This window comes from Phoxinus phoxinus (genome assembly GCF_949152265.1).
Source record: "Phoxinus phoxinus genome assembly, chromosome: 10".
NCBI lineage: Eukaryota > Metazoa > Chordata > Actinopteri > Cypriniformes > Leuciscidae > Phoxinus > Phoxinus phoxinus.
This window is the reverse complement of record NC_136885.1, coordinates 18767075-18793615: the sequence shown is the minus strand read 5'-3', so window position 1 is coordinate 18793615 and position 26541 is coordinate 18767075. Positions and strand designations below refer to the sequence as shown.

General features: G+C 37.5%; 1 protein-coding gene across 5 annotated transcripts in view; it reads right to left on the bottom strand.

Annotated features, from left to right (window-relative positions):
• Positions 1-22285, bottom strand: part of chrnb2 (cholinergic receptor, nicotinic, beta 2) — a 31347-nt gene extending 9062 nt beyond the window's left edge. The window contains exons 1-5 of one of the 5 annotated variants that reach the window (XM_079625078.1): positions 8850-8938; positions 8692-8769; positions 6669-6814; positions 4964-5008; positions 1198-1307 (exon numbers count right to left, since the gene is read on the bottom strand). In XM_079625078.1, coding sequence (XP_079481204.1) covers positions 1198-1307; positions 4964-5008; positions 6669-6698 — 185 coding nt within the window. In that variant the 5' untranslated portion in view covers positions 6699-6814; positions 8692-8769; positions 8850-8938. Of the gene's footprint in view, positions 1-1197; positions 1308-4963; positions 5009-6668; positions 6815-6910; positions 6958-8691; positions 8775-8849; positions 8940-21938 lie in introns of those variants that run through there. The other 4 variants (XM_079625075.1, XM_079625074.1, XM_079625076.1 and 1 more) reach the window with 4 other exon arrangements.
• Between the last annotated feature and the right edge of the window lie 4256 nt (positions 22286-26541).

Below are 26541 nucleotides of genomic sequence, written 5' to 3'. Positions count from 1 at the left end.
GTCGCCATGGTTACTATGGCAGTACTACGAGCGTAAACCAGGGATAACGCGGATATTACGTCATTGACAGGCGACAAGTGAACAGGGATTCCGGGACGGAAAATTAAAATTGGATTATTTAAAATTGGAATTTCTCTGAAATTAAAAATCTTTGGCAACTTTTGGGATATTGTAAGTACAAAACTGCAGGAAATATATCACACTGTGCAAGTGATTTTTGGATATTTTATTACAAAACTCTTACATATTGTACCTTTAAAGGTATAGCGGAGGATTTTCTTTTTCCGGGTGGGTAGCCTATACTATTGGTCCACCTAAGTGTCAATCATTCTGGTGATATGTTTACGTAAGGCCGTTTACACGCTGGCGTGTGCTAAAAGCACAGGTTGGGCTTCCCACTGATGCCGCAGTCGCGAAGATTCTACTAGACAGGTAAAGTTTGTCATGCTATTTGGAGAAATCCATTTAAAATCACTGCTAGTAGGCGTTCCCTCTCGGGAGCAAATAGAGTGTTGCGCATGTGCATTTTTGATTTTATTTTTTTTAATGGAGAGGGCGGGTCTTTTCTAAAATTAGGAAAGATCCTCCGCTATACTTTTAACTTTGCACATATTGTGTGAATGTTTGAGGGTTTACGTCATCATGACAACAAACATTTAAACTTGCACATTTTGCAGATGGCACATTGAATTCAAGGGACACACTTTACATTGTCCCAACATATAATGTCATAAGACATGTGGCTATAGTTTTAATACAATCTTTTTCATATTTACTGCCTGACCTTGTTACTTTAAAAGTATCTTGAAGTTCTTGAATCTGCCAAGAACATTTAGTTAAACCTTAGCGTTTAGGGCCTGCTTGTGGGTGTGTCTCACAAGGTTTATTAATGATACACACAGATAAACACAGGAAGGATGCTAGTATTAACTAGGCTGAATTTAAAATATCTTCCACTACATGACATGACAGTGAGAGAGGAGGAACATGCTTTATTTGCAGTGAGGTCATGTAATGTGACACAGGAACACTGCTAACGAGATGAAGATTGATAAGCAGGGATGTTATCTACCCTTCACTGACAGAAGAAACAAATGGGTGATGAAAAGAAAGGATACGATATGATAAAGACAGTAATAATCTGACTAGATAAATAAATACTCAAGAGCTAAAAATGGGATGATCTTTGAGACTTACTTGTTGTAAAGAACAACATCAGGTAACCAAATATGTTTGGATGGAAGACGGACCTTCTTCATTCCGTCAAACTCATCTGGGCTCCATGTTAGCCGGTAGTCCTGCCACTCCTAAGGACAGAGTGAAAATAAATAACCATGAGAGACTCAAGTAGGCCTTTGATACCTGGGAAAAAAAGCAGACTGTTAGCATTCCCATTACTTTCAATTGCAGAATAAACAACTACTTTTGAATGGCTGTCAATGGAGAAAAATGTGGTTTGCAGCCAGATAATGTAGTTACAACTCCTACTAGCAAAACCGTGAAATACACTATAAATCTATGGCCTTCTTCCACACATATTTCTCCTTATGTCATGAACCTGTCACTTCATGTTGACCTGTGAACAGGCAGTGTAACCAACCCTAACATGCTGTTAAGATCATGTTCATCTGTCACACACACCACTGCTCTCAGTTAATTAGCAGTATATTTAGCGTATGTATTAATGATCTGTCACATTTAATTACTAATAGAAATGTCTTAATATTAAATGTCTTAGATTAGACAATTTGAAATAATTACTTGAGGCCATAAATGCTGACAGATTTAATAGACTGCAAATGAGAGCTGTCAAAATGCATAGCCTAACTAATGGTAGCCATCTTAATACACACAAAAAGAGTGCTAAATGTCTAATGATGATCATTTAACACTTTTCCTGTTGGGTTTTGACCAGATAGTGACCACTAATGTAATTATATTACATTCTTTACTCTGACACAGCAATCGCATACACACACTCTAGCTAGAAAAGACACACACAGTTGCAAAGTTGTATGGGTAACCTGTACTGACAGCGGCAATAACTCCTGCCAACTGACATCTATGGCCATGGTGACCATGAGCAGATGATTCAGAGAGGGAGTGACAGAAAGATGGAGAACAAAATAGAAAAAAAGAGAGATATGTGTAAGAGAGTACTGTATCTGTACAAATTTGTACAAAATCTGTGTGATTTTGATGAGTAGTTCTGTGTATACTACGTTGCTAGTAAATTTCACAAATAATTACAAAGAAATGCAAGTAACACATTGAATTAAATGTAAAATTTTGAAGTAGAAAAATTAATCTTTGTGTCATGTTGTGTATGGTCCAATCCAAGACGCTTGACGCAGGTACTATAATATAAAGTCTTTGATCCACTTTGAGAGAATCACACAAGAGAACAACAGGAGAAGTAGCAGCATAATCCACACACTTTCTAAAGACAATAAAGTCTTTAGTAAGAAGTCCAAGATGGAGACAATGGCTAGTAGAACCGAGGAGGAGATGGGGGCCTGGCAGAATGGAGCGATGCTGGAGGGAGTGAGGACCAAGGTGGAGCCGGAGGGGTGGCAGGTTGAGGTGCAGCTGGAGGCCAAGAAGTGTGCCGAAACTAGAACGATGAGAGACCAAGGTGCCCTAGGGACAAGTGAGCATGGTGGAGCCCAAGACAATTGTGGTGCAGAGGGAGCGCAGAGCCAAGGCGGAGCTGAAGGGCCGAAGTAGAGATATAGGCTGGAGGCCAGAGGATAGCTGGAGGGAGTCAGCAACATGGGCGGAGCCTATGTAGAGTCTGCGAGGCACCAGCGGAGCAAGCGAATCCAGATGAATGAACGGAGCCAGCGGAGAGGATGAGAACAAAGGGATGGGGAGATCACAGGTTGGGCTAGGTCATCAAACAAAGTTATCAGGAACAGACTGAGTTCAGGGGCGGGATGAGGGTGGGGAGCTGGCTCCGTCTCAATGTCAATGAACCAGTGCTCCTCCACTGGCTCAGGGGTGGATTGCCCCAACGCCTCTGACACCTGGACAGATACGGCATCTGGATCTGGCTCCGGGATAGACGATGTGGCTAGCTCTGGCTCCGTGGCTGGAGGTGGCTCAAGCTTGTGGTCCATGGCGGGCAATGGCTTGACCTCTGGTTCCGTGGCAGGCTCAGGCATCATCACTGGGTCCAGGAAAGATGAGGCTTCCTAGAATGGGTAGGGAGATGGCTGCTGGGGATGGTATGGTATGGGGATGGTGTGGACTCTGGGAAGTCGGAGTTGATGTCGTCTTCCCTGATGACACCCAGTGTGAAGGAGGATCCAGACACCCACAGGAGTGTGAAGTTGATGAAGTCAACAAATGGAATATGGTCCTACACCACAAGCAGCATCCGGCCTATTATGTCATCCATCCCACTCCAAAAGATGTACTTGAGAGCCTTGAGAGTTGTCCCAGCGCGCCTCATGGTACAGATCTAAGATCTCTTCAGCATACTCCTCCCCATTCTGTGAAGGGCAATCTGTTAGTGAAGGGTGCTTTTGAAACACTGCTTCATGAAGTTTTATAACCTTTAAAAATCTTTTGTATGGAATCAGTCGTTTGGAGCGTGTATCAAACTGAATCAGTGATTTGGAGTGTGTATCAAACTGCCGAAGTCACTTGTTTTCAGTAAACAAGGCTTTGTTACGTCATAACTGTTTCGAAATGTTTCGAAATTTCAATGGTTCATCGCTGGGGGGCGATCTTTGTGAACCCATGAATCATGCAAATCCACTAGGATTGTCTATAGTTTTAGTTATAGTTTTTACCTGATCTCTGATCAGTTTTATACATTTGTAGACATTTTAATGAGACATTGGTATAATTAAAATTAATAATGGTAGTTAATAGTATCTTATTGGCCAGTTTAGCAGAGCCATCCATGGAACAAACAAAACAGCCTCTGAAAATTGATACAAGACCCTACGTACTGTACAAGACCACATATTATACAGACACTTGATATTTAATCTTATTAGTTGATTAGTTCATTGAATTTGATAGATTTCACTTTTAATAGATTTTACTTTTAATAAAACATTTGCAATGTGTTTTTAAAAGGTGTTTTATGCATGTTTGGCCTGAGTTTTTGTTGTTCACCAGCATGTGGCTTTTTGAACACTTTGAAACAGTGAATCATTTTGCGAAACAATTGGTTCAATTAATTAAAAGCTATGAAAAGCTTTGTTTCTACCATCACTACAATCCATAGTATTACTCATAGCTGAAGGTTGGTTATTCTGTCACGTTGTGTTTGGTCCAGTCCAAAACTCTAGACATGGGTACTATAATATAAAGTCTTAAATCCACACAGAGAATCACATAGGAGAAAACCAGGAGAAGTAGCAGCATAATCCACACACTTACTAAAGACAATAACCAACATGGAACAACTGAAACAAAGGGCTTTATATACAGGGGACTAACAAAGGCAAATAAACTAGACACAGGTGAAACTCATTAGTAACTAAGACAACAAACAAGGGAATTAACAAGATAAACTAAAAGGAAACACAGACACATTAACGGGAAAAAAACACTGAGCATAACCCTGTCACTTTGTTTTATTTTCAACTTTGAAAAATCTTTGTACAGTGTAGTAGCTTTTGAACCACTGATATAAATGTATTTATAGTGGGACATTTTTAATTATGGGTACATGTTGCTGATATGATAATGCTCACTTAAACGTAATCTTAAAAAATATGAATAATTAAAAAAAAAAAGTTTTTAAATGTAATCTTTAATAGAAACCAATGGAACAGCTACATCATGATAGAAAAACAATGTGTGTGTGTGTGTGTGTGTGTGTGTGTGTGTGTGTGTGTGTGTGTGTGTGTGTGTGTGTGTGTGTGTGTGTGTGTGTGTGTGTGTGTAAAAACACTTTACATCTGGAAAATAAAATGGAGCATAAATAATGCAAGTATAGACTGACCTGTGTAAGCCAGACATTGGTGGTCATGATCTGTTCTCTCTCATGCTGTGTAGAAAAAAAACAGAGGAAGGTAAAAATGTACACAAACTGCGTAATCAATTAAAATTGTATAAATAAAGTGGTCTTTTAAGCCACTATTATGCTTTTTCAGATATTACCTTTCAGGTAGTGTGTAATATAGCTGTTTGTGAATATAAACGTCTGAAAAGATTTAAAGATCAAAGTGCACGACAAATAGAGTTAATAACTCCCTAAAAGAAAGAACCGATTCTGGACTGTCTAAAATGATATTTCAGTCTTACTTCTAACATCAACCTAGGTAGCTTTGTCGCAAATTTGCATAATGCCAGCCTATGTTCTTCATTGGCTGCCCACGAACAACGTTTATTTTGACCTGCCAAGTTATACAGTAGCTGAGGCCTGGAAGAGTTTGGTTCCTTTTATCGCCATGTCAAGAAGATGCTGTTTTCTGCGATGCGAGAGCAAATCCACTTTGGATGCACTTCCAAAGGATGAGGACTCAAATTGAAACGGTAAAACCTGCGCCATCTTTACTGTTCGTTTCACTGTGTATCAAGTGCTCATCAGCATCTGGAGCTGAAATTCAGATATGGTAATGGCCGTTTCGTTTCCGATACTTGCTGTAAACAGTAGGCCAATCATAACAGACTGGGATATCTGACCAATCAGAGCAGAGTAAGCTCTCGTAAAGAAGGGGTTCAGAGAGACTGAAACCTTTATCTTACCGTTTCAGGCACTGTGAAAAAAAAGGTGATGCTGCAATGTACATTAAGATCAAATTAAAGTGCTTTTTTGACCTTGGATACATGTGAACCTATATTGTAGGTGACCTCCGAAACAAATTTAGGAACATTAAAATAGCATAATAGGGGCACTTAAAATGAATTAGAATTATTTTATGTTCCTTAATTCATTCAAATTTATTAAATATAATATATTAAATTTAATAAAATATATAGTATAATACCATTCAAACATTTGATGGTTTGAAATCTGTTTTTATTGATCAAAGGCTACATAATTGAGCGTAATGGTTCTTTTATGGATCAAGGACATTAAGAAGCCCTTGCTGGCCTTCCGGAATTACACAGGAATGACACTGCTTTTCTCCAGCTTTCAGCACAGGTAAGTGAGCTGCTGATTTACAGTGCATTACAAGCATGAAGGAAGTATGTAATTGGCTGACAGCTGAGCGGTTAGCAATGATGAGTGGTCAGAAAGCATTGGTAATTTGCTGCACCTGTGGGAACCGAGATGGCTATTTCCTGTTGTGCTCGCTTCCTGCATACTGACAACATTTTACTGAGAAGAAACAACAACAAAAAAAAAACATGCTAATACTGAGGCCTCAGAGCTAACTGCATTATGTCAACGCTCCATTTTAGACCTAAGTTGGCTTACTGAACTAAGAGGCATAGTACCACATAGAAAACTGACCAAATGTGAAAATACAAGTAATTTTGAATAGACAAGAGGCTTTTGTTAAATGCTCCGTCTCAGTCACTGCTAACTCTTTTGAAGGTGACAACTAGTGTCGTGATAAAGTGATTTACTGTACAATTTGTAAGCACAAGAAAAAAAGGCATTTATTTATACAAAGCTAGAGTCAAAACAGTTTAGTAAAACCTTTATTAATATGCATACTGTATATAAATATGAAAGAACAAAAGTAATCATCACTGACCACACTGATGAGCTGGGCCAGCGAGACCATCAGCTGCACGGTCACGAGTTCTGAACCATTAGTCGCTGGTCGGATCAGTTTGTTGTAGTGGGCTGGATTAAGAAGATGCTCCACCAGTCTTTCTTCTGTATCTGCCCCATCACTGCCTGCAAGATATATATACAGTAGATCAATACACATCCCACATTTCAAAAAGATTCCCATTTTTGGATGTGGCATCTGTTGTGTAGTTTTGTTTAAACCTGAGACACAGCTGCAAAACACAGAAAACCTCCTCTCTGGAGAACAGCGATGAAACAGAAATCTGTTATAACAAAATTCATGTAACTTTGCGTGGAAACCACAGTGGATGATGCACAGCATGATCAAGCAATTTCACATTTCTTAAATGAATGTATTATTTATTTACATTTTTTTGATACTTTGATAATGCAAATCATCAAGATAATAATAATACATTGTATTTATATTGCGCTTTTCTTATACCCAAAGCGCTACAACAAGTACAGTATAAAAGTAGATACAAAAAAATAAAAACAAAATAAGACTGCAACAACAGGTAGAATACAATATACATCCAGTGTCACCAATTAAGACACAAACACCATCTTAAAAAGATGGGTTTTTAACTTTAATGTTAGGGCATTCCTAAGAGTTAAAGGAAGTGCATTCCACAACCATAGGGGCTGCCACAGAGAAGGCTCTTTCACCCATCGTTTTTAGTCTGCAAGAAGGCTGTTTAAGGAGGAAAGAGTTGGCGGAGCGAAGAGATCAAGAGGGCATGTATAGCGTAATTAAATCACATATATATGATGGTGCAATTCCATGTACAGCTTTATATGTTAAAATATATGTAAAAAAGAGTTTTAAAATCAATACGGGCATGGACCGGAAGCCAATGCAGGTTCCTAAGCACCCCAGAAATATGCTGCCGAGAAGGAGTATGTGTAAGAACACGTGCAGCTGAGTTCTGTATGTGTTGCAGGCGCTTGCAGGTAGGCCAAGATAAAGGGCATTACAATAATCAACCCTATAGGTAAAGAGTACATGGACAAGTGTTTCTGCATCAGGTCATAAAAGAAAAGGCCTAATCCTGGCAATATTCCTTAGATGGAAAATGCAGATTTTGAAATGCTCTTGATATGTGCTTGAAGTGTCAAATGAGAGTCAAAATTACACCAAGATTGCGAACTTGAGATGATGGGAAAACTACATTATTTTCAAGGTGTAAACTGAAATTTCTACCATTACAGGCAGCTGCAGGGCTACCAACAAAAATAACCTCTGACTTTGTACTATTCAATTTAAGAAAATTGTGGTACATCCATAATTTAATTTCCTGCAGACAGTCAGAAAGTGTTGCTGAGATATCTGTGATATTAGTTTTCATGCTAATATAAATTTGAGTATCATCAGCATACGTGGAACCAGGGGCGATTCTAGGATTTTCATTTTAGGGGGGCTCATCCCCCAATGATTTTTTATTTTTTTAAGTAACACTTTAGTTTAGGGTCTAATGCTCACTATTGACTAGTTGTTAATGACAGGGTTTTATAATCACTGAGGTATCGAATGTGAGGTAGGCTAGTTAGGGGGTTCGGGATCAAAATTTTGATTTCTCTGATCTACATATGTGTATTTTAAGATGTTTTGAAGGCCAAAAAAATTGGATAACAACAGGTTTAAAACCATGTCAGTGGGCAGCTGATTATTTTTCTCTCCTCATCAGGATCACACTCTTTTTCTCTTTGTTTTTATCTTGCCCTGGCTCTTCCCCTCCTAAAACTGAGCTTTGACTGATATAGGCTTTTCATTTTTGTCTGTCAGTGAAGAAAGTAAACATAGGGTCAACTGATAGGTTGATTTATGAATAATTTTCTTAGACGCGTTCATTTACTGAAAGTAAAGGGGGTTCAAATTTTTTTTCTCTGATATGTACATTTCAAGACATTTGAAGGCCAAAAAAAAGGATAAGAAATATCTTTAAAACAATGTTAGCGGGCAGTAGATTATTTGTCAATACCTGCTCTCTGCTCATCTCCATCACTCTTTCTTTTTCTCTCAGTCTCCTCATCTTGCCCCGTCTCTTCCCCTCCTAAAGCTGAGCTTTTTTAATTTACTGAAGGCTACAATTTGTATTATATTCATTTTCAACATGAAATGTTTACTTTAGCTACTTACATCTTATCTCGCACGCACTTCATGAGTCGCTCGACGCTCTGCTAATATTCGCGCTCAGCAGCTGTTCTTCTTTGAACATAAAGCCCGCCTACTTTGATTTGATTGGTCATCTCAAATATTCTGACATTGACGAGCAGTGACAGACCAATGGCAATGAGGCTCAGATGAACACACACTGTTTCTGTTTCTGACGTGCGCTGTGCTCGGCGCCGCTGTGGATTAAAGATGAAGAACGCGCTGAATCTGATTATAACAAGACTGAAGCGAACACGAATATGTGTAGCCTACACTCACTGAATCACACATTTTTAGGGGGGCTATAAGTTTAGGGGGGCTGAAGCCTCTGAGGGCCTAATGACCATGCTTTCTAATAATCTGCCCTAAAGGAAGCATGTAAATATTAAAGGGGTGGTAAAATGCCATTTTCACAAGATGTAAAATAAATTTCTGATGTCCCCAGAAGTGTGTATGTGAAGTTTTAGCACAAAATACCCCACAGATATTTTTATGTAGCATGTTAAAGTTTTCACTTTTTGAGGATTTGCAAAAACGCACCGTTTTGTGTCTGGCCCTTTAAATGCAAATGAGCTGCTGCAGAGGGCGGGGTTTCAAGAGCTCATGTGTGTGTTAGCAGCTGCTATTACCTCATGCAGACACACTAAAATGACAGAAACTGTTCTGTCTTTAATGTCAAAACGGAGTCAGACAAAGATGGAGAGACAACATGTAGAATGCAACAGGACGTCTCTGAAAGGTTAGTTGATGAATTTATGTTGCTGATGTGGAGTTAACTATCTTCAATTAGCATATTCTGTCATGGTAATCTATAAATCGCTCGTATATGAACTGTTGTGAGATGCACACAGAGTGACTTTCGATTGCATGTGAAAAGACGATGCTAAAGTTTGAGCTGACTCACTTCTGTGACAAAATACTATACAAATATTACAAATACAAATATTTGACTTGTTCCCTCAACTGCGTGTTCCCGGGGGCGGGGTTTATGTACATTTTAGACTTGCTGATGTCACTAAACCCAGAGGAATGTCGTGTAGTCCCTACCAGCCGTTTGTTGTAGTCCTTAAAAAAACGATTTCTTTAAAAGCAAATATCTCCCTTTGCTTTGAACTTTGAGCGTTGTAACTTTTCAGATGTTGTTTATGTTCAAACAGCAACATTACACACTAACTAAAGTTGGAAAAGTGAAATCATACTTAACCACCCCTTTAAAAAGTATCGGGCCAAGGACAAACCCCTGAGGTACACCATGCATAGCTGTCCAACGTTAGATGTGTTGTTTTCTAAAACAACAAACTGGGTAAGATCAGTGAGGTAAGACCACTCCAACACTGTAGGCTACCGGAAATACCAAGCCAAGTCTCGAGTCTCTCAATCAGTATAGGGACACACCGTGTCAAAGGCTGTACCAAGATAGTAAGGGCACCGATATATTTATGGTGATATATTTTATTATGATTAGGCAATACAAATTATTTAAAAAAAAGATATATATATTTTAATATACTGCCGTTTGAATCCTTCCAAATAACAAACAAACAAACAAAAAAACTGTTTACACTTATTTTTTGTTAATAATGTCTATTCTTTTAAATTACTTAAAATTTTGTTTCAAGATCCAATTTGTGATGTTACAAAATAGACTGTGTAGCTTCCATATGGCGGGGGCCTTGAAAGCATAATTTGTCTGATAATCCCCAATAATGCTCGCTCTTTTGTAAAAGCTGTCAATCATTTGTAAACCGTTACATTTAGGCTATGTGCTATTCCTCATATTTAACACATGTTTTATGGTTGCTTTAGGTAGCTAAATAGCTAGCTTTTATTTAAATTATTAATTTTGGCTGGACAGCAGAAAAGCACTGACTCAAATCTTCTTTATTTTTGAGAGTGACAGACAAACACCCATCACCTGCTTATAAAACCCTTGTCGCGTGCTTACTGCAATTGACTAATAGCACCTCCAGATCAATCCAGCAGGATGGCTTTATCCATCAAATCAAACCTGTTTTCCTACTTCAGTCTATACATAGGGCCCATATATTTATAGGTTAATCTTCACTACCAAATGTGAATCAACTCAGAATGTGACACATTTGTAAACTTTACTAGATAGTACAATATAATATGACTCTGTATCCTTCTCTAGTTCTTATAACAAGCTAGTCAAATATTCTCTTTCATATTCCCCTTTGCTATTCTGTCTTCTGCATGGATGTAGTTTTCACTTCTCCTGTCTTGTTGTTTTCTCCTTTCTCAGGGTCAGCATAATAAATCTCCTCTGTCTCTCTCTCTGACTACTCATCCATTCCGTTCTCTCTGTCTTCCTGCCTCTTATTGGCTTGTTCTTGTTGTGTTCAGTGGACAGGAATGATGTTTTTCTACGGCACAGATCAATGAAGACTCTAATCACACACCATAAACTCTCTTTCTCCTCTGCTCTCCTCTGTGCACATGTCCACCTGCACATCCCTCTAAATCTCTCTGTCTATATATATATATATATATATATATATATATATATATATATATATATATATATATATATATATATATATATATATATATATATTAGCGCATTATTTAGGTTTAACGTAAATAATCTATAAACACAAATAAAGCTATACATATTTTTTTCATACTGCCATGAAGAAGCAGTATCATTTGCATATTTTAACTATCACAAAAGGGTAAAAACTGTTATTGATGCTCAGGAAGGCAACACCCAATAGTAATCAATGATAGGGTGAATTCAGGTAAATGGGACACTTCTTGTTTAACATGTAATTTAGAGGGGTTTTTGTTTTCATTTCTTAATTACTTTTGTTAATGTTATCCAGCTACAATTCAGTTTATTAAAGGTGTTATTTGAAGGGTAAGCATTTTGTGATCATGCATTCCAGGCAAATGTTTTTCAAAGTGGGCAATTGATTTGTCAAAAAAAAATTGAAATGATAAAAACACATGGTTTATTGACACATATTTTTAAACAAACATATTCAACAACATATTTAACAAATCCAAAAACATATAGCCTAGGTTATGAGACAAATTCATAAATTCACTCAATTCATGTGCACAATTCAAAATGAATCTAGTTGTCACGTTATATTCAGTTAGTTTTGGTTTTCATGGAGTTTCTGTTTGGTTTCCTTAGTCACGTGTCTTCCTTCTCCGCTTCTCATTTGCTTATATTGGTTTCAGCTGTGTTTAATGAATAGGGGATTATCACGCTTCCGGGTTTCATGGGCGGGATTTTTCAACTTTGTGCATGTCCACTTCCATGCACATGTTCAACAATGGCTGAAACGAAGGCTAGATGTTACTGCTCTGTTCCACTTTGTCAATCAAACAAACAACGCCAACCTTATTTAAGTTTCCATGGATTCCCGACTGAACTGAGTCTAAGGTAGCACGTATGTTTGTATAAATATATAATGCAGAGGTGGATGCAGTATAAATAAACTTAGGGTCGTCCATCATGGGTTCGCCAGAGTGATGAGTGATTCACCGGAAGTGGCGTGCACAAAGATCACTGAATGCGGAAGTACTACGTATCAGCGTGGTAATCCCCTATTATTCTCGTCCTACTTAAGTTGTTGTACAACATTCATTCTCTGTTTGGGCTCGTTTGCGTTTGATTTATCTGCCCTGTATTGGATTATTGCCTATTTGGATTCAACTTTGTATTGGATAGGGTTATCTTCTTCTGAATCTTCGTCTGTCTGTTTGCATATGCACACATCGTGGTGTTGTGAGTATTCAGAACTCAAAATATCAGAATATTCAGAAATCAGAATACTGATGAAAATGAACTTACAACATATTAAAAATGTGACTATAACACATGCAAGAACAAATAGGCTAACAAAAAAACGGAATAATTTAGCACTTTAATTGTGACTAAGCCTTATACTCTGCATCTACATTTTGCTACTCTCATCATTTTTTCACCCAACAGATTCATTTTCATTCTTCCATCTCAGACTTGAATTTTCTGATTGCACTCATTTCTGATTTCTAAAAATAGTTAATTATACAGGTGAACTATAAAATAACATTTTAATATATTAATTAAGTAATTATTAAGAATAATTTCTGAAGGTTAAAGGTGGCCCACATTTTATTCCTTGATTTTTATTCTGTTAACTGTAGAAACAAACAAAACAGGAACTGTCACAATAATATTTGTTTACATTCAGTGAGCAACCTTATAGAGTCCTCTTTTGAGTGGCCACCCACCAGTGTCATATATACGTTTTTGCAGAACTATATGCTTTATGGAGAGAGTAGGGATGCATTAAATTGATCAAAAGTGAAAGTAAAAAGTTTTATATTGCAAAAAAAAAAAAAACTACTTTAAATAAATGCTGTTCTTTCTAAGACATTCAATTCATCAAAGAATATTTAATCACATTTATCACATTTATTTTTGTTTCCACAAAAATATTAATTCAAATTTAATTCAATCCATTTTCAGCATTGATAACAAATGTTTCTTGAGCACCAAATCATCATAATAGAATGATTTCTGAAGGATCATGTGACACTGAAGACTGGTGTAATGGGTGCAAATTCAGCTTTGACATTACAGTATTACATTGCATAGTAAATTAAAATAGAAAACAGATATTTTAAATTGTAAGAATATTTCATATTATTACTGTTTTACTGCAATTTTGATCAAAATAATGCCTTGGTGAGAATAAGAGACTTTCAAAAACATTAAAAAAAAATTGAGCCCAACTTACAGACCCCAAACAATTGAACTGTAGTGCAAATGGCAAAATATGACCTCCCAGATTAAATATATTCACAAATTGCCAAAAATATGACACTGCCTTTCTATATAATCTGAGTTGGCTATTTACTACTAACTGTAGTAAATAGGTGCATAAGATCACTGACTCTGGTGTGGCCTGACTGGCCTGCACCAGAGAGTCCTGAACCCCACTGAACATCTTTGGGATGAATTACGGTGTGAATGAGACCTCAGCACGCAACTGCAGCTGAATAGGAGCAATTTCCTTCATTCACGTTCCAGCATTAAGTGTGAAGCCTTCCCAGAAAACTGGTAGCTATTATAACAGCAAACAGAGGATCCACTCCTCTGGTTTCGAAATGACTGTAAATGTTCAGCAAAGGCCACAATGACTATCCTCCTTCCATTCCTCGCAATCCTCCATTCTTTTCTCTCTCAGTCCATCCATCCTTTCCCCTCTGGCCTTTTTAAGACAATGTTGTGAGGGCCTGTGTTGAGGCAGAAGGTATTTTAATAAATCAGCATGTTTTCTCTTCCTCTTTGATCCTCTCTCTCAGACTCTCTGGGTGTTTGCAGTGCTATATAAAGCCAAGCAGTAGGATGCTGTCTTCTCCAGCTCTATATAAGTGCTTATAATGTTTCCCTGTGCTTTCGCTTGTGTGCGGATCTACTCTCATTAAAATATTGTTGGGGAGACCGGGGGCGATTGTGGCATGTTTTGTATTTTCTCTCTTTTACATATCTCTTGATGGAAATGCTATATGTGTGCCCAAATTGTCCCATTGACTTCTATTAAAATATGAAACAAAACTGTTTAGTTACCAACATTCTTCAAAATATCTTTCTTTGTGTTCCACAAAAAAGAAAGTCATATCCCATAATGACAGTCTTAACAAACCACAAACATTTATCACAGATGCACATATTACATATTATAATGAATGAATAAATGGACGTAAAATTGACGTATTAGATACCATCAAAAGATGTCAGATACTATCTACCATTAGATTAGATTAGATTCCAATGCCAACATACAAAAAAGCTCATATGAACGTGGTGTGTACATTCAGCTATGAATAGCTTATAAATTAGGGTAAATATCTACTCCACAAAATAAGTCTCTGCTTTCAGGCTATTACATACATATTTGTGCTATATTTATGCACTGCATTTCTGCAGTACATGCCTTTCGAAGAGAAGAAAGAGAGAAGTCATTTCAGGAGGAATAGGACGATGTGTTTTAGACAGATGCTTAGAGCCGATGGTATTGATCTTAGCATCTAAAGTACACTCATAACGGTGAAAGCTTCCAACGACAGGCCAAACAAATTGCTGGCCATAGAAAGCTATTGTGTTACCGCACATCGCATTGCATTACACATACTGCAATCCATTCCACAAGGACACGGAGGGGTGTCGGCTTCATAAGCTCATTTGGCTGACATTGTCTTCTTTACAGGATAATCTTGCCTGACAATACGTCCCCAAATTCTACCTCTCAGAATATGGTTTTGGTGTCACTTTTTCGTTTACCAGAATTACAAATTGCTCCTCAAAATAAAAATGTTATTTCAGAATATTATATTTGATCATAAATTACATCTGTAGACAACAAAACTGCATTATAGCATTGCTGGATGATTATTGTAATGATGTAATCAAAGCATTTGTGATTTTAAATTTGATGACATATCTAAAGGCTGAAAAGTCTTGGATCACAAAATCGGTATTTAAGCAGTTCAACAACACTCTTTTTCTTCTTTGAACGTGTACAGTGCGCTCTTTAAATGGGCTGTAAAAGGAATCGATAGCACTCTGAACCTGTTTTATTGTTATGCTTCCCTGCTGTTTCTGGGTCTGTCTTCCTTCTGAACCATCACAATTTTGTGCTCCATAAGACATAAACTGGTTCTGAAAATTGAGTGCTAACAATTAGTCCAGCTTGTGTCGGCAGGTTTATGTCTGGCTGATTTGAAATGGCTTGTCTGAGCTTGTTTGTGATCATCAAAAAGGAACATTGGCTTGGCAACACATGGGCACATCTGGATTAAAAAAACAGCAGCTCATCTGCAATTAATACCTGACCATCATCAATGCCCTGTTGCACTAGTGTTTTGTTTAAATATTTAATTTAATGAAATGTATTTATTATTATAAAATGTTGATAATCACAAAATAATTCATTTATAAGTCTTGAATGTTTATTTGTTTAGCTGTGAGCCTTTGCTTAACTTTGCTTTTAGCTGTAAATAATCAGTTATTTTAAATTAGGTTTTATTTATCTTAATTTTTTTTGTATTTAAATGTATTAAATCAAATCATAATATAATGACAGAGGGTCAACACAAAATAAATAAGGTAGCATTATGAATATTCATAAGGTCTTTGCTGAGTCATGCTTTTTACCTCTCTTAGCACATCTGGTAATTTAGGTTTACTTTTTATAAAAAAATAACTAAAAAATTTGAATATGTGTGAAACAAAAAATCAGTACATTAACATTGACCAAAGCTAAAGTAAAGAAGCTAAATGTAATGCTCAAGTACAGAACAGTATATGATAATGATTATTTTAATGTCTTTGCAATGTAAGCATAATAACAGAGTAGCCTATATGTAAATACATTAATATGGTACCATGTATTAATGTATTACTGTGTATACCACAGTTATCATGAGCCAGCTTTAAAATGCAACTCTCTCTGTGTGTGTGTGACTATGGGGTGAAAAGGTTGAAGACCTCTGCTTCATAAGCTTTTATGGTATAATGATATTCCAAACTGCTGCAGAAGATTAGCATGCGAGACATGCTGGTTGGATATCTGTGTGAAACTGAAAAACCTCAGGATCATCTGTTGGCTGCTGAAACGGTCTGTGGATCATAGATATGAGAGCGGACCTGAGTGCCAGATCACTGTCTTATCTACATGGGCTAAAGTGTTGAGCCAGCATGACTGACATACAGATCAGATGACAAGAGCGCAACCCATGCATGTTATATGCACATATAAGCTATAATACATGAAACCGCAAAATGGAGAGAAAAATGAGATAAAGAGAAGGCAAGAGAAACAAGGTGTGTGTTGGTTTGTGTTCAATACAAACTACTGCTCAAAAGTTTCACATCTGCAGAAGTCTCTTATGCTTATCAAGGCTGCATTTATTTGAACAAAAATACAGTAAAAACAGTAATATTGTGAACTATTATTACAATTTAAAATTATATATGTATTTTTTTTTTAAATAAGCTTTATATTATTTATATTTTAATGTATTCCTGCGATTGCAAAGCTGAATTTTCAGCATCATTACTCGTCTTCAGTGTCACATGATTTGTCAGAAGTCACTTATATATGCTAATTTGCCACTCAAGAAGCATTTCTTATTATATTTATATTGAAAACAGTTGTGCTGTTAAATATTCTTTATATACTTTTTCAGTATGTTTAAAAAAAAATGGTATTCAAAAGAACAGCATTTATTTTAAGTAGAATATGATTTATCAAAGACGGTCATCATTTACTCACGCTCATGTCATTCTAAACCTGCACGACTTTCTTCTGTAAAACACAAAGATCTTTTACATGCAATTACAGTGAATAAAATGATGCAAAAAAGCACAACAAAAATATAATTGAAGTGGTCCACATGGCTTAGCTCTAACTCTCCTTGGTGTGTTGAGAGTAATGTCCGATTTGTGAACGAATCTTCTTTGGAGTCAGATCATTTTAACCATTGGTTGATCCTGTATAGATACTCACTCAGAATGATTAGTTCATGAATTGACTGATCTAAATGACTTCAGTTGCAACTGTTCTCGGGTTAACAGCTCACCGAATATTATCAGTGACAGAAATTATTTTTGGTCTGTTTGTCAACCACAGCTATTGTATGGCTTCAAAAAGACAAGGAATATAGAGTAGTAGTACGGATCATCTTCACAATACTTTTATGCTGCTTTGTGCTCATTCTTTTAGCTTGAACGCTGCAGTACATTCATTGTAATTGCATGGAAAATATCATATTGTGTTCAACATAAGAGAGACATTTAAACAGGTTTGGAACGATATGAGGGTGAGTAAATGATGACAGAATTTTTATTTTTGGGTGAACAATATATTTGATGACAGTTGACCTGGATAGGCAGCTGAAAATTCCAGTGCCTTGGGAGGAAATGATGGAAGAGGAGCATGAGAGAAAGAGGGACTGAGGGACTGCTGGAGGCCTGAATTGATGGAAAACCAGGTGCATGCCAGTGGAGGTGGGTTGCCGAGGATTTAAAGGATATTCCCTCAGCAAGGCTTATGGAATGCTGGGAATAACTGATGCAAGCCAGAGAAGAGTCATCAGCAACAGCTAGAGCGGGTATCAAGATGCTCATGGTTGACCCCAAAATGCCATTTGGACCAGGCCAAGGCTTGATCCACCTCAGACGGGTCGCCTGTTGAAAGACCCGAAACACCCAATGACGTCAGGAAACAACACTGATGATGTGTCCAAGTTTGTGCATCAGAGGTGTGGTGGGGTTTGCAATCAGTAGATGTGTCCTAAAAGAAGAGGCCAGGACGTCCTTGAAAGTCCTTTGAGAGTCAATGTGTTCGACCAATAGTAAGGGAGAGACATTGACTCTGTGAGGAGGAGTGTGTGTGTGTGCTGAAGTGTGAATAATAACCGCTAAAAATAGACCAGGAGGTGAGCCTCCCATCCGCACCTACACTCAGTGCTCTTTATTGACCCCTCAAAATATGCATCTCTTTATGCGTGTCTGCAAATGGGAAAGACAGTGATACACGCATGGGCAAGTTTGCCTACATGTAATTTGATTAGTATGCAAGCCTGCAGGTTTGAGATCTGTCTCGTTCTTGAAGCAACACACCAAAAGCTGTTTTCTGATTCTTGCCCGACTATTCCGTGTCAAAGTCCGCCTCCTGTTCCACCATCCACTTCCAGCATCACCGTCTCTTCGATTATTCCCTCTCTCAACAAGTCAGTGTGCTCTGTTTGAAAACATCCATCCATCCATCACATCTTTGGCTTATGTAGTGGTATGTTTTAAAAGTCTGATTCCCGGGTGTTAGTTTGTAGCGGATCTATAATGCAGGAGGTGGAGAGGGCTTGACCCTCTGTGTCTCCACCATCGATCAGCTGGTAGATAAAGGTGGACCATAAGTCACTCCACAACAGGCTTTGTCTGTTTTTATGGCTCCCTCAAGGCTGAGGCTGTATTTAGTCCAAAATCACTGCCAAATCTGCTCCTCCTTGATAAAGAGAGGCCTTACGGCAGGACGCTCAACAAACCGGAGCCAGAACAGAGTTGCTGACATTAATTACAGTTAATGCGTGGGCAGAATGGATGAGGTGAGAGGAAATGAATATTGATTCACCATATATTTCGGCTGGGGGGGGTGCCTACGAATACCGTGTCTTCCTGTGCCTGTATAGCACTTTTTAATGTGTGTGTGTGTGTGTGTGTGTGTGTTCGTGTGTTATAATAATACATTCAAAACTAGGAATTATGTAAATATCTAGATAAATATAAAAAAAAGTTTAATATTACTGACTCAAATTAATTATATTAGCTAAACTTAATACTGTAAAAATGGGTAAAATGCAGCCTTAAAGCAATAGTTAACCCGAAAATGAAAATTCTGTCATCAAACCCATAATAAGACTTTCATTCATCCATCTTTAAACACTAACAAAGATATTTCATCTTTAAACGCTATAATCAAGATTTTTTTCTTCTGTCCCTCCATTTAAAGTCCGTTACACCACAACTTTGACACTTCAAAAAGTTAAAAGATTGCAAGAGAAATATATAAGCAGTATTAATACTAAAGAGACATAATCGCTTTATACGGTGAACAGATTTAATTTAGGTTTTTATTCGTATACAGCCTAAACACTGCGCCTCTTCAGAAGACTTATATTAAACCACTCTATTCACATGGATTACTTTTTCAATGTCTTTATAAACATTTTGAAGTATCAAAGTTTTGGTGGAATGGACTTTCAATGGAGGGACAGAAAAAATCTTAATTTGTGTTTCGACGTATGAACATTTTAAGGCTTTGGAATGACATGAGAGTGTCATTTTTGAATGAACTACCCTTTTAAAGTCTAACTTAACCGATTTTCAAGCCACTTTGTATTGTTACAGTATCGGTAGAATGTAAATAAACTACTCATTCTCCGTGTTATACCTGGACCGAGAAATTCCGCAAAAAGACTTTTGACAGCTCCAGGGTTTTCGTGAAAACTATAGATTGCACTTCCGCGTTTTTGTATTCCCGCCCATGGGATCAGTGAAAATGGTAATCCTAAGGATGGTGGCTTTTATCCGTAATGGTCTTTGTAAATAAATACCATAAGAGATTATTTCCCAAAAGATGATCTCAGAAGTATTGAGTGTTGCATTTTAGCTGAACAAAAGCTCAACATTAAATAGAGGTCAGACTCAGAGCTTCTGACTTGATGCCACTTAATGAGAGAACAGGCCACAGACCATTGCTATAGTCCTTATGTGTGTAGGCTATTACATAACCTTAATCATCCACACACTGGATGAGTGTCTGTTCATCACCATAACAACCGTTAATGATTATCTAATATGACTGGGTGGGTGACTGCGTTGAATGCCTAATAGTCAAATACACACAGATGTAGTAGTACTATATCTATCCTTGCGTTGCTGCTCTGTAGGAGAATGAGTTCCATGAGTTCAGACAGGAATAGAGGGCTATTGATGGATGTAGGATGGTGGAGAGAGGATCCTCCTCTTTCTGACCCTAGAAAACCCTTTCACCACACATCTGACGGTCACTCGTTCTTTTACTCATTTGCTTGTAGTCAGAGTTAATTAACTGAATTAGCCTTCAGGGGTCTGACACTTATAAAGAAGGACCCCGCCCTGGATGTGGGTGTGTGTCCACATTTATTTATTTTTTCATATTAAGCTTGTTCAATTACAAATGCATGTTCAATCAATGTTTCTAACAGTAGAATTGCCACAATTACATCATAAAAACTGACAGGTAAGGTAACCTAAAACGTATTAACATCTAAATTATCGGATTTCCAATCAAATATATAATTTAAAATGACTAAACAGACTACATTGTCACACAAACAAAAGATGGTTAAAGATCATCAGGTCACTTTTAAAGCAGAGATATTTGACTTAATTTTAATGAGATAATCATTACTTCTTTTTTTTAACCCTAAACCTTTTCTGATTCCAGGAGATTCCGACTGGTAAAAAAAAAAAAAAAGAATGGGACCTTCTTTTCTTTTTATATTATTTGTAACGTCTCCTATTTGTTTTAGTTTACTTCCCACAATGGAAAATACATCTGTCCACTGTATTGAACTTAAAGTGCATTGCATGATAAAGTGTAGATAATGTCCAAGATTTTTTAAATAAATTAATTTTATGTGAAAAGAGAGCAACAACACGTTGGATTTATATTAAAGACACACATGATATGTGTGAAAGTGTGTAATGTTATTCATACTATGCATATTTTCTGTTTACCAACAAATGCCATTTAGTTAAATTACTTTACAATACAACGCTAAATTCATAATGATGACAGATGTGTAATATCTGGGTGGGAATCACATTATTCTTTTTCTGAGGTAAAAAGAAACATTAAACTTTATTTTCCCGTAGAGATTTAATAATACATGCATCTGGAGGTTAAAGACCCACGCCATATGTTTCTCCATGCACACTTCAAGCCATTTCAGCAACCTCGCTACATGAACATATCGATTTATCACAAGCTTTGTAACTATCCAATCCATTCCTGCGAGGCATTGCTGAGTGATAAACACAAATTAAATGTTATCTTCGTCAAGCGGCGACCCCAGAGAGCCTCTAAAAATCACATTTCAGCAGTTGTGACGGTTGCGGCTCATTGCAGTAATGATGTGTATTATCATTTCGGTTTAGGCTACAGTGTCATAACCGCTGCTCAGCACTTCTGCGCACAGAAACGACCCAACATGCCGCCACCGTTCTATATTAATGCGCTACAGCAACTTACAGGACGACATGGAAATATGACATAATATAAACCCAAAAATTCAGGTCACAAATGAAATATTAACACACTGTTTGTATAGATATATAGTCCACCGCCCAGCATCTCTCCATCTCCAAAAGAGCTACGGTTCGCTCATACATCCCTTCTTCTATGGCAATATCACATGAATGCGCTCGCATAGCAAACCTACATTATACGACTAATTTCGCGAATAAAAGCCTTAGAGAAGCGCTTCCTTTGCTTTGACCACACAACTTACTTTTCACAATGGCGAGGATGCAGAAGAGCGTCCACAGAGCCATCATCTCAGCGAGGACGGGGAAGCATCTGCCGCGCGTGAACTGCTCTCTCCCGTGGGCGCGTGTGGTCGTGCGTATCGGAGCGTGACTTTGTCGAGGTGTACACGCGCGCGATGGTTAAATTAAAATGTCTTGCTTCTCGACGTTATTCAGTGCCTGGCATCGTTACGTCAACGGCTCTGGGTTAGTGAACGCGTAGTTTCCCCCCGCGAGCGTGAGGGAATGGTTTTATGAGCAGCCAGGTAAGGTGAAGGACTCGTCGCGGTGCGCGAGAGAAGATGTGACGAGATGACAGAAACAGCAGCGCAGGGGAGGGGCGGGGGAGGCATGAATACCTCAGATTCCCCTTCACTACATCCGGTTACATAGAATGTGTTTTTGTTACAGGACACTTATCATTTCCTTTACAAGGTCATTTGGTCCACCTGAGGTGCATGTCAGAGGGGGATTGGCTTTTTACTTTACAGTTACTGCACATAATCGAAAAATGTTTCTCCGTCTAGGAAAAATTACTTCAAAAGTAATAAAAAAAAGATTTGAGATTACCATTATAATTTCCACAGTTCGTGAAAAGTGTTAATTACTTAATTACGTTAATTACTCACTCCGTTTGGTCTTCCTAAATGGTCATCATGAAGTGGTTGAGAATGGCAAACAATCTCAGACATTTTTATTGTGCAAATTAATGCAGAGGTGCAGTCTTTTATGTGAGAGCCATACATTACTATATAGGTCTTAAGCAAAAAAAAAATTATGTTTGTGATTGTAAAACATTTTTTTACACGATGAACGTAATAAAAGCATGCTTTTTTTTTTTTTACTTTAAGAGGGACCCATTGGATTATTTTCTTCTTCCATTTTTGACCCTACACTCTCAAAAATGATTGGCATAATGGTTCCATGAAGAACATTAAACATCAAAAGATTAAAGAACCATTGCACAAAGGTTTTTTATACTGGACTGGAAACTTTTTTTTTTTTTTTTTTAGATTATTCAATAGTTCTTCACTCTAAGAAAAAGTTATTCTTTTAAAAACTGTTCCATTAAAGGTTATTTGGAACCCACAATGGTTCATCTCTGTGAGAAAGAAAACTGGGAACATTTATTTTTAAGAGTGTGTACATTGTACAATGGATGAACACATAATGTAGGTCATACATCAGTGGCACCTCTTAATATTATTCATGAGAAGCTTGGTCATTACCCTTTGGCGTATGAAAATTGAGTGCTGAACAACCCTGTTGAGATATCACAGGACTTGCTCGAAATGTGGCCGTACGCTGTAAGTGCACAATGCAAAATTGCTGAATTCTGTTGAAGTAAGACCCAAACAGTCTCATCAAATGTAAACTTGCATTTATACTGTAGCTTTGATGATTATAAGCGAACAGGAATATTAATGTGTGATGTTGCTCGATTTCTTTATATAATCTATTCAGCATTTGAGTAACAGTTTTGTTTTTCATGATTTTACCAGTTTAATGTGAAGTTGACCTTTTAGGCACTTGATTTGCTGATGTATAAAACAGTTCTCAAGTTGTATTGGATATGTAGCCTATGAAGTAATTGAAATAAATAACCGTGATTACAATGTCATGGAGAATAATCATTAATTATGTTTTTGTCATAATTGTGCAGCTCTACTAGCCTATTTACCTTCAAATATCACACACACATGTTGTTCGCAACAGCTGTTGTAAGGCAGCATCACCCTACCCAACAACAGGGAGTAAAGCTCGTTCTGCATGGAGACTTACGCTTCATTTGTTTTGCCCCAGGGGAGCGGGTGGCTGGGTGTGAGGTTTTCAAGGAGAAGGGTATCGTCTCTCCACCAGTCAGCATCGGTAACATCACCGTATGACTGAGTACTGTCCCCCCATCACAACCACTCTTGTCTGCGTGTCAGTCACTTCTGGCCTTTCAACCAGTGGTTCTGCAGTTACTGTGTGTCAAAACTCAGTGCTCAGCGTTCCAGAAATAACCGTCGCTTCCGGGGAGCTGATGGGGTCTCCAAGCTCTCCCCTTCTCCTATAGTTCCCTCTCTCCGTGTCTCATGCACTCACACTGTTTATGGCTCTCCCTGTCTTCCATTACACATACACTTACACCCTTTGGCCAAAATGTCTATTTCGGCATGTTCTCTGGAGGGATCCCTGTAGATGACCTTGGCTTTACATCCCTAGTGGGAGGAGAAAGGAAGGGATGATGTGAGAACATTACAAGAAAGGGGATGAGAGGAGAGAATGGATTAATAGAGAGAAAGAGAAGAAAGAGAGAGCAGGGAGGTGGAATTAATGTGCAGGAAAGCAAAAGCTTGGTCACTGGTGACTCACTGGTTGACTGTTACGTAGGTATTCATATCCTATTCACACTATAGTGTACTGCTATGCTCTTTATGAGCAGTGAGTCACACAGAGATGAGGATACCTCAAGCTTCCTGGAATATAATGGCTTCCATATTCTACAGAGTGTGTGAGAAGAAGTGTGGGGGAAAAACACATTGTAAATGGAAAGATGAAAGGAAGCAAATGTAAAAAAAGACATCATCTAAAAAACAACAACAACAACAACAACAATAATATTTGTCATCATCATCAGGTCATGTGCCTGACACTCACACTGACACACACTGACACTTGGGCCACAAGCATCTTCCAGCGTGTTCGATCTGTGGCCACGTAATATTTGTATGTTTATGCAATGTATTATTTCTATATATATTAAATATGTTATTAATAAATTATTGTATATACACACACACACACACACACACACACACACACACACACACACACACACACACACACACACACACACACACACACACACATATACTCACACAATATGTATTATATTGTTAGATGATTCAGATGTTTAAATGTTTATGTTATTTGTATTATTCATTTTATTTTAATTTAAAACACAATACAGTACTAATATATTACCAGTGAATCTTCTACAATAAATTTCTCTATTTAACCACTTTTTTTTCCAACCTGCCTTTCACATCACCTTGTTCATCACCTCCAACTACAATCTTTCCTGCTGTTATTTTTGTTCTTCTCTTAAACTTCCGCCTCTCCTCCATGTCTTCCTCTATGGTTTCCCTCACAGCCTCCACTGCTTCCCTCAGTTGTTCTCTGACTTTCCTTCTGATGTCATATGTGCACCTTTGTGCTCTCTACCCCTCCTCCTCTCTCTCTCTCTCTCTCTCTCACACACACACACACACACACACACACACACACTTGTATACTTTCTGCCTCCCTCTCTCTATCTCCGCGGAGCTGAGCTGACAGGGAAACTTCAGTGCTGCAAGTGCTCGGAGTCTCTTCTTAAATTATTCACACACTGGGACCCCCCCGAGTGCTTATCTCACCCCTCCCTCCCCCTTACCCCACCCTCTCTCCTTCCTTCTCTTGCTGCTGGCATGCTTTCTCTAACTTTTGTGATTTTGACACACTGACTGACTTTAGCTGTTGTGAAGAATGCTATTTTGCCACGACTAGTTTTTTTCCACCAGTTCTGAATGCAATGTGAAGGAATAATGATAGGGAATTCTGTGGTCTCAGTCAGCTATTAGGAAATGAAAAGGGAAAAGGGGAAAGAGGTGAGCGAGAATGAAAGAATTCACAAACACAATATACAGTATAATGCTCAGTTAGAGCTATATGAAGCTTGAAATAGCATAAAATGAGGTTGAAAGGAAGTACAGCATGATGGGTAGCGTTCAGAGCAGATGAGTGTACATTTATAATTATTATGTATTATGGATAATTACTGTAAATGCTTTCCTCAAAACTGACTTCATACAATGCATTCAAGGTTTATATTTTACACGATCCCTGGGAATTGGCATTGTTAGCGCCATACTCTGCAGTTGAGCAATTAAAAGAAATCCAATTTCAAAACAAATATATTAGTATTTATTATTTATGTGTTTTTTCCCATGAATTTTGAGAGCAAGAGTGTAAATTCTTAATGATTCTTAGTGCTTGATTGTTCTGATGATGTACACTAGCAGACAAAAGTTTGTTAGATTTTTTAAATGTTCTTGAAAGAAGTCTCTTTCACTAAACAAGGCTCCATTAATCTTGTTAAAAAAGGCAGTAAGAATAGTAGGCTAATATTGTGAAAAATTATTACATATAAAATAACAAAATATGTTTTTTTTTTATATAAACCTATTTTATATTGTAATGTATTTTAAAATGTAATTTATTCCTGTGATGGCCTGTGATGAATTTCCAGCATCATTGCGTCACATGATCCTTCAGAAATCATTCTTTTATGATCATACTTTGGTTATTTGGTGCTCAAGAAAGCACCTGATTTCTGATTATTATAACAGTTGTGCTGCTTTATATTTTTGTAGAAAGTGTGATTGGCCTACGTTTTTTAGAAAATCAATTTAATGTTTCTTTGCTAAATAAAAGTATAAAAAAAAGCATATACTTATATGGTTATGCTTTAGCGCAGTAGATCTGTTGTGGTCCTGATATGTTGAATTTTTGCAGGAACTATTGTGTGTGAGTGTGAAAGAGACAGAGAGATTTCACAAA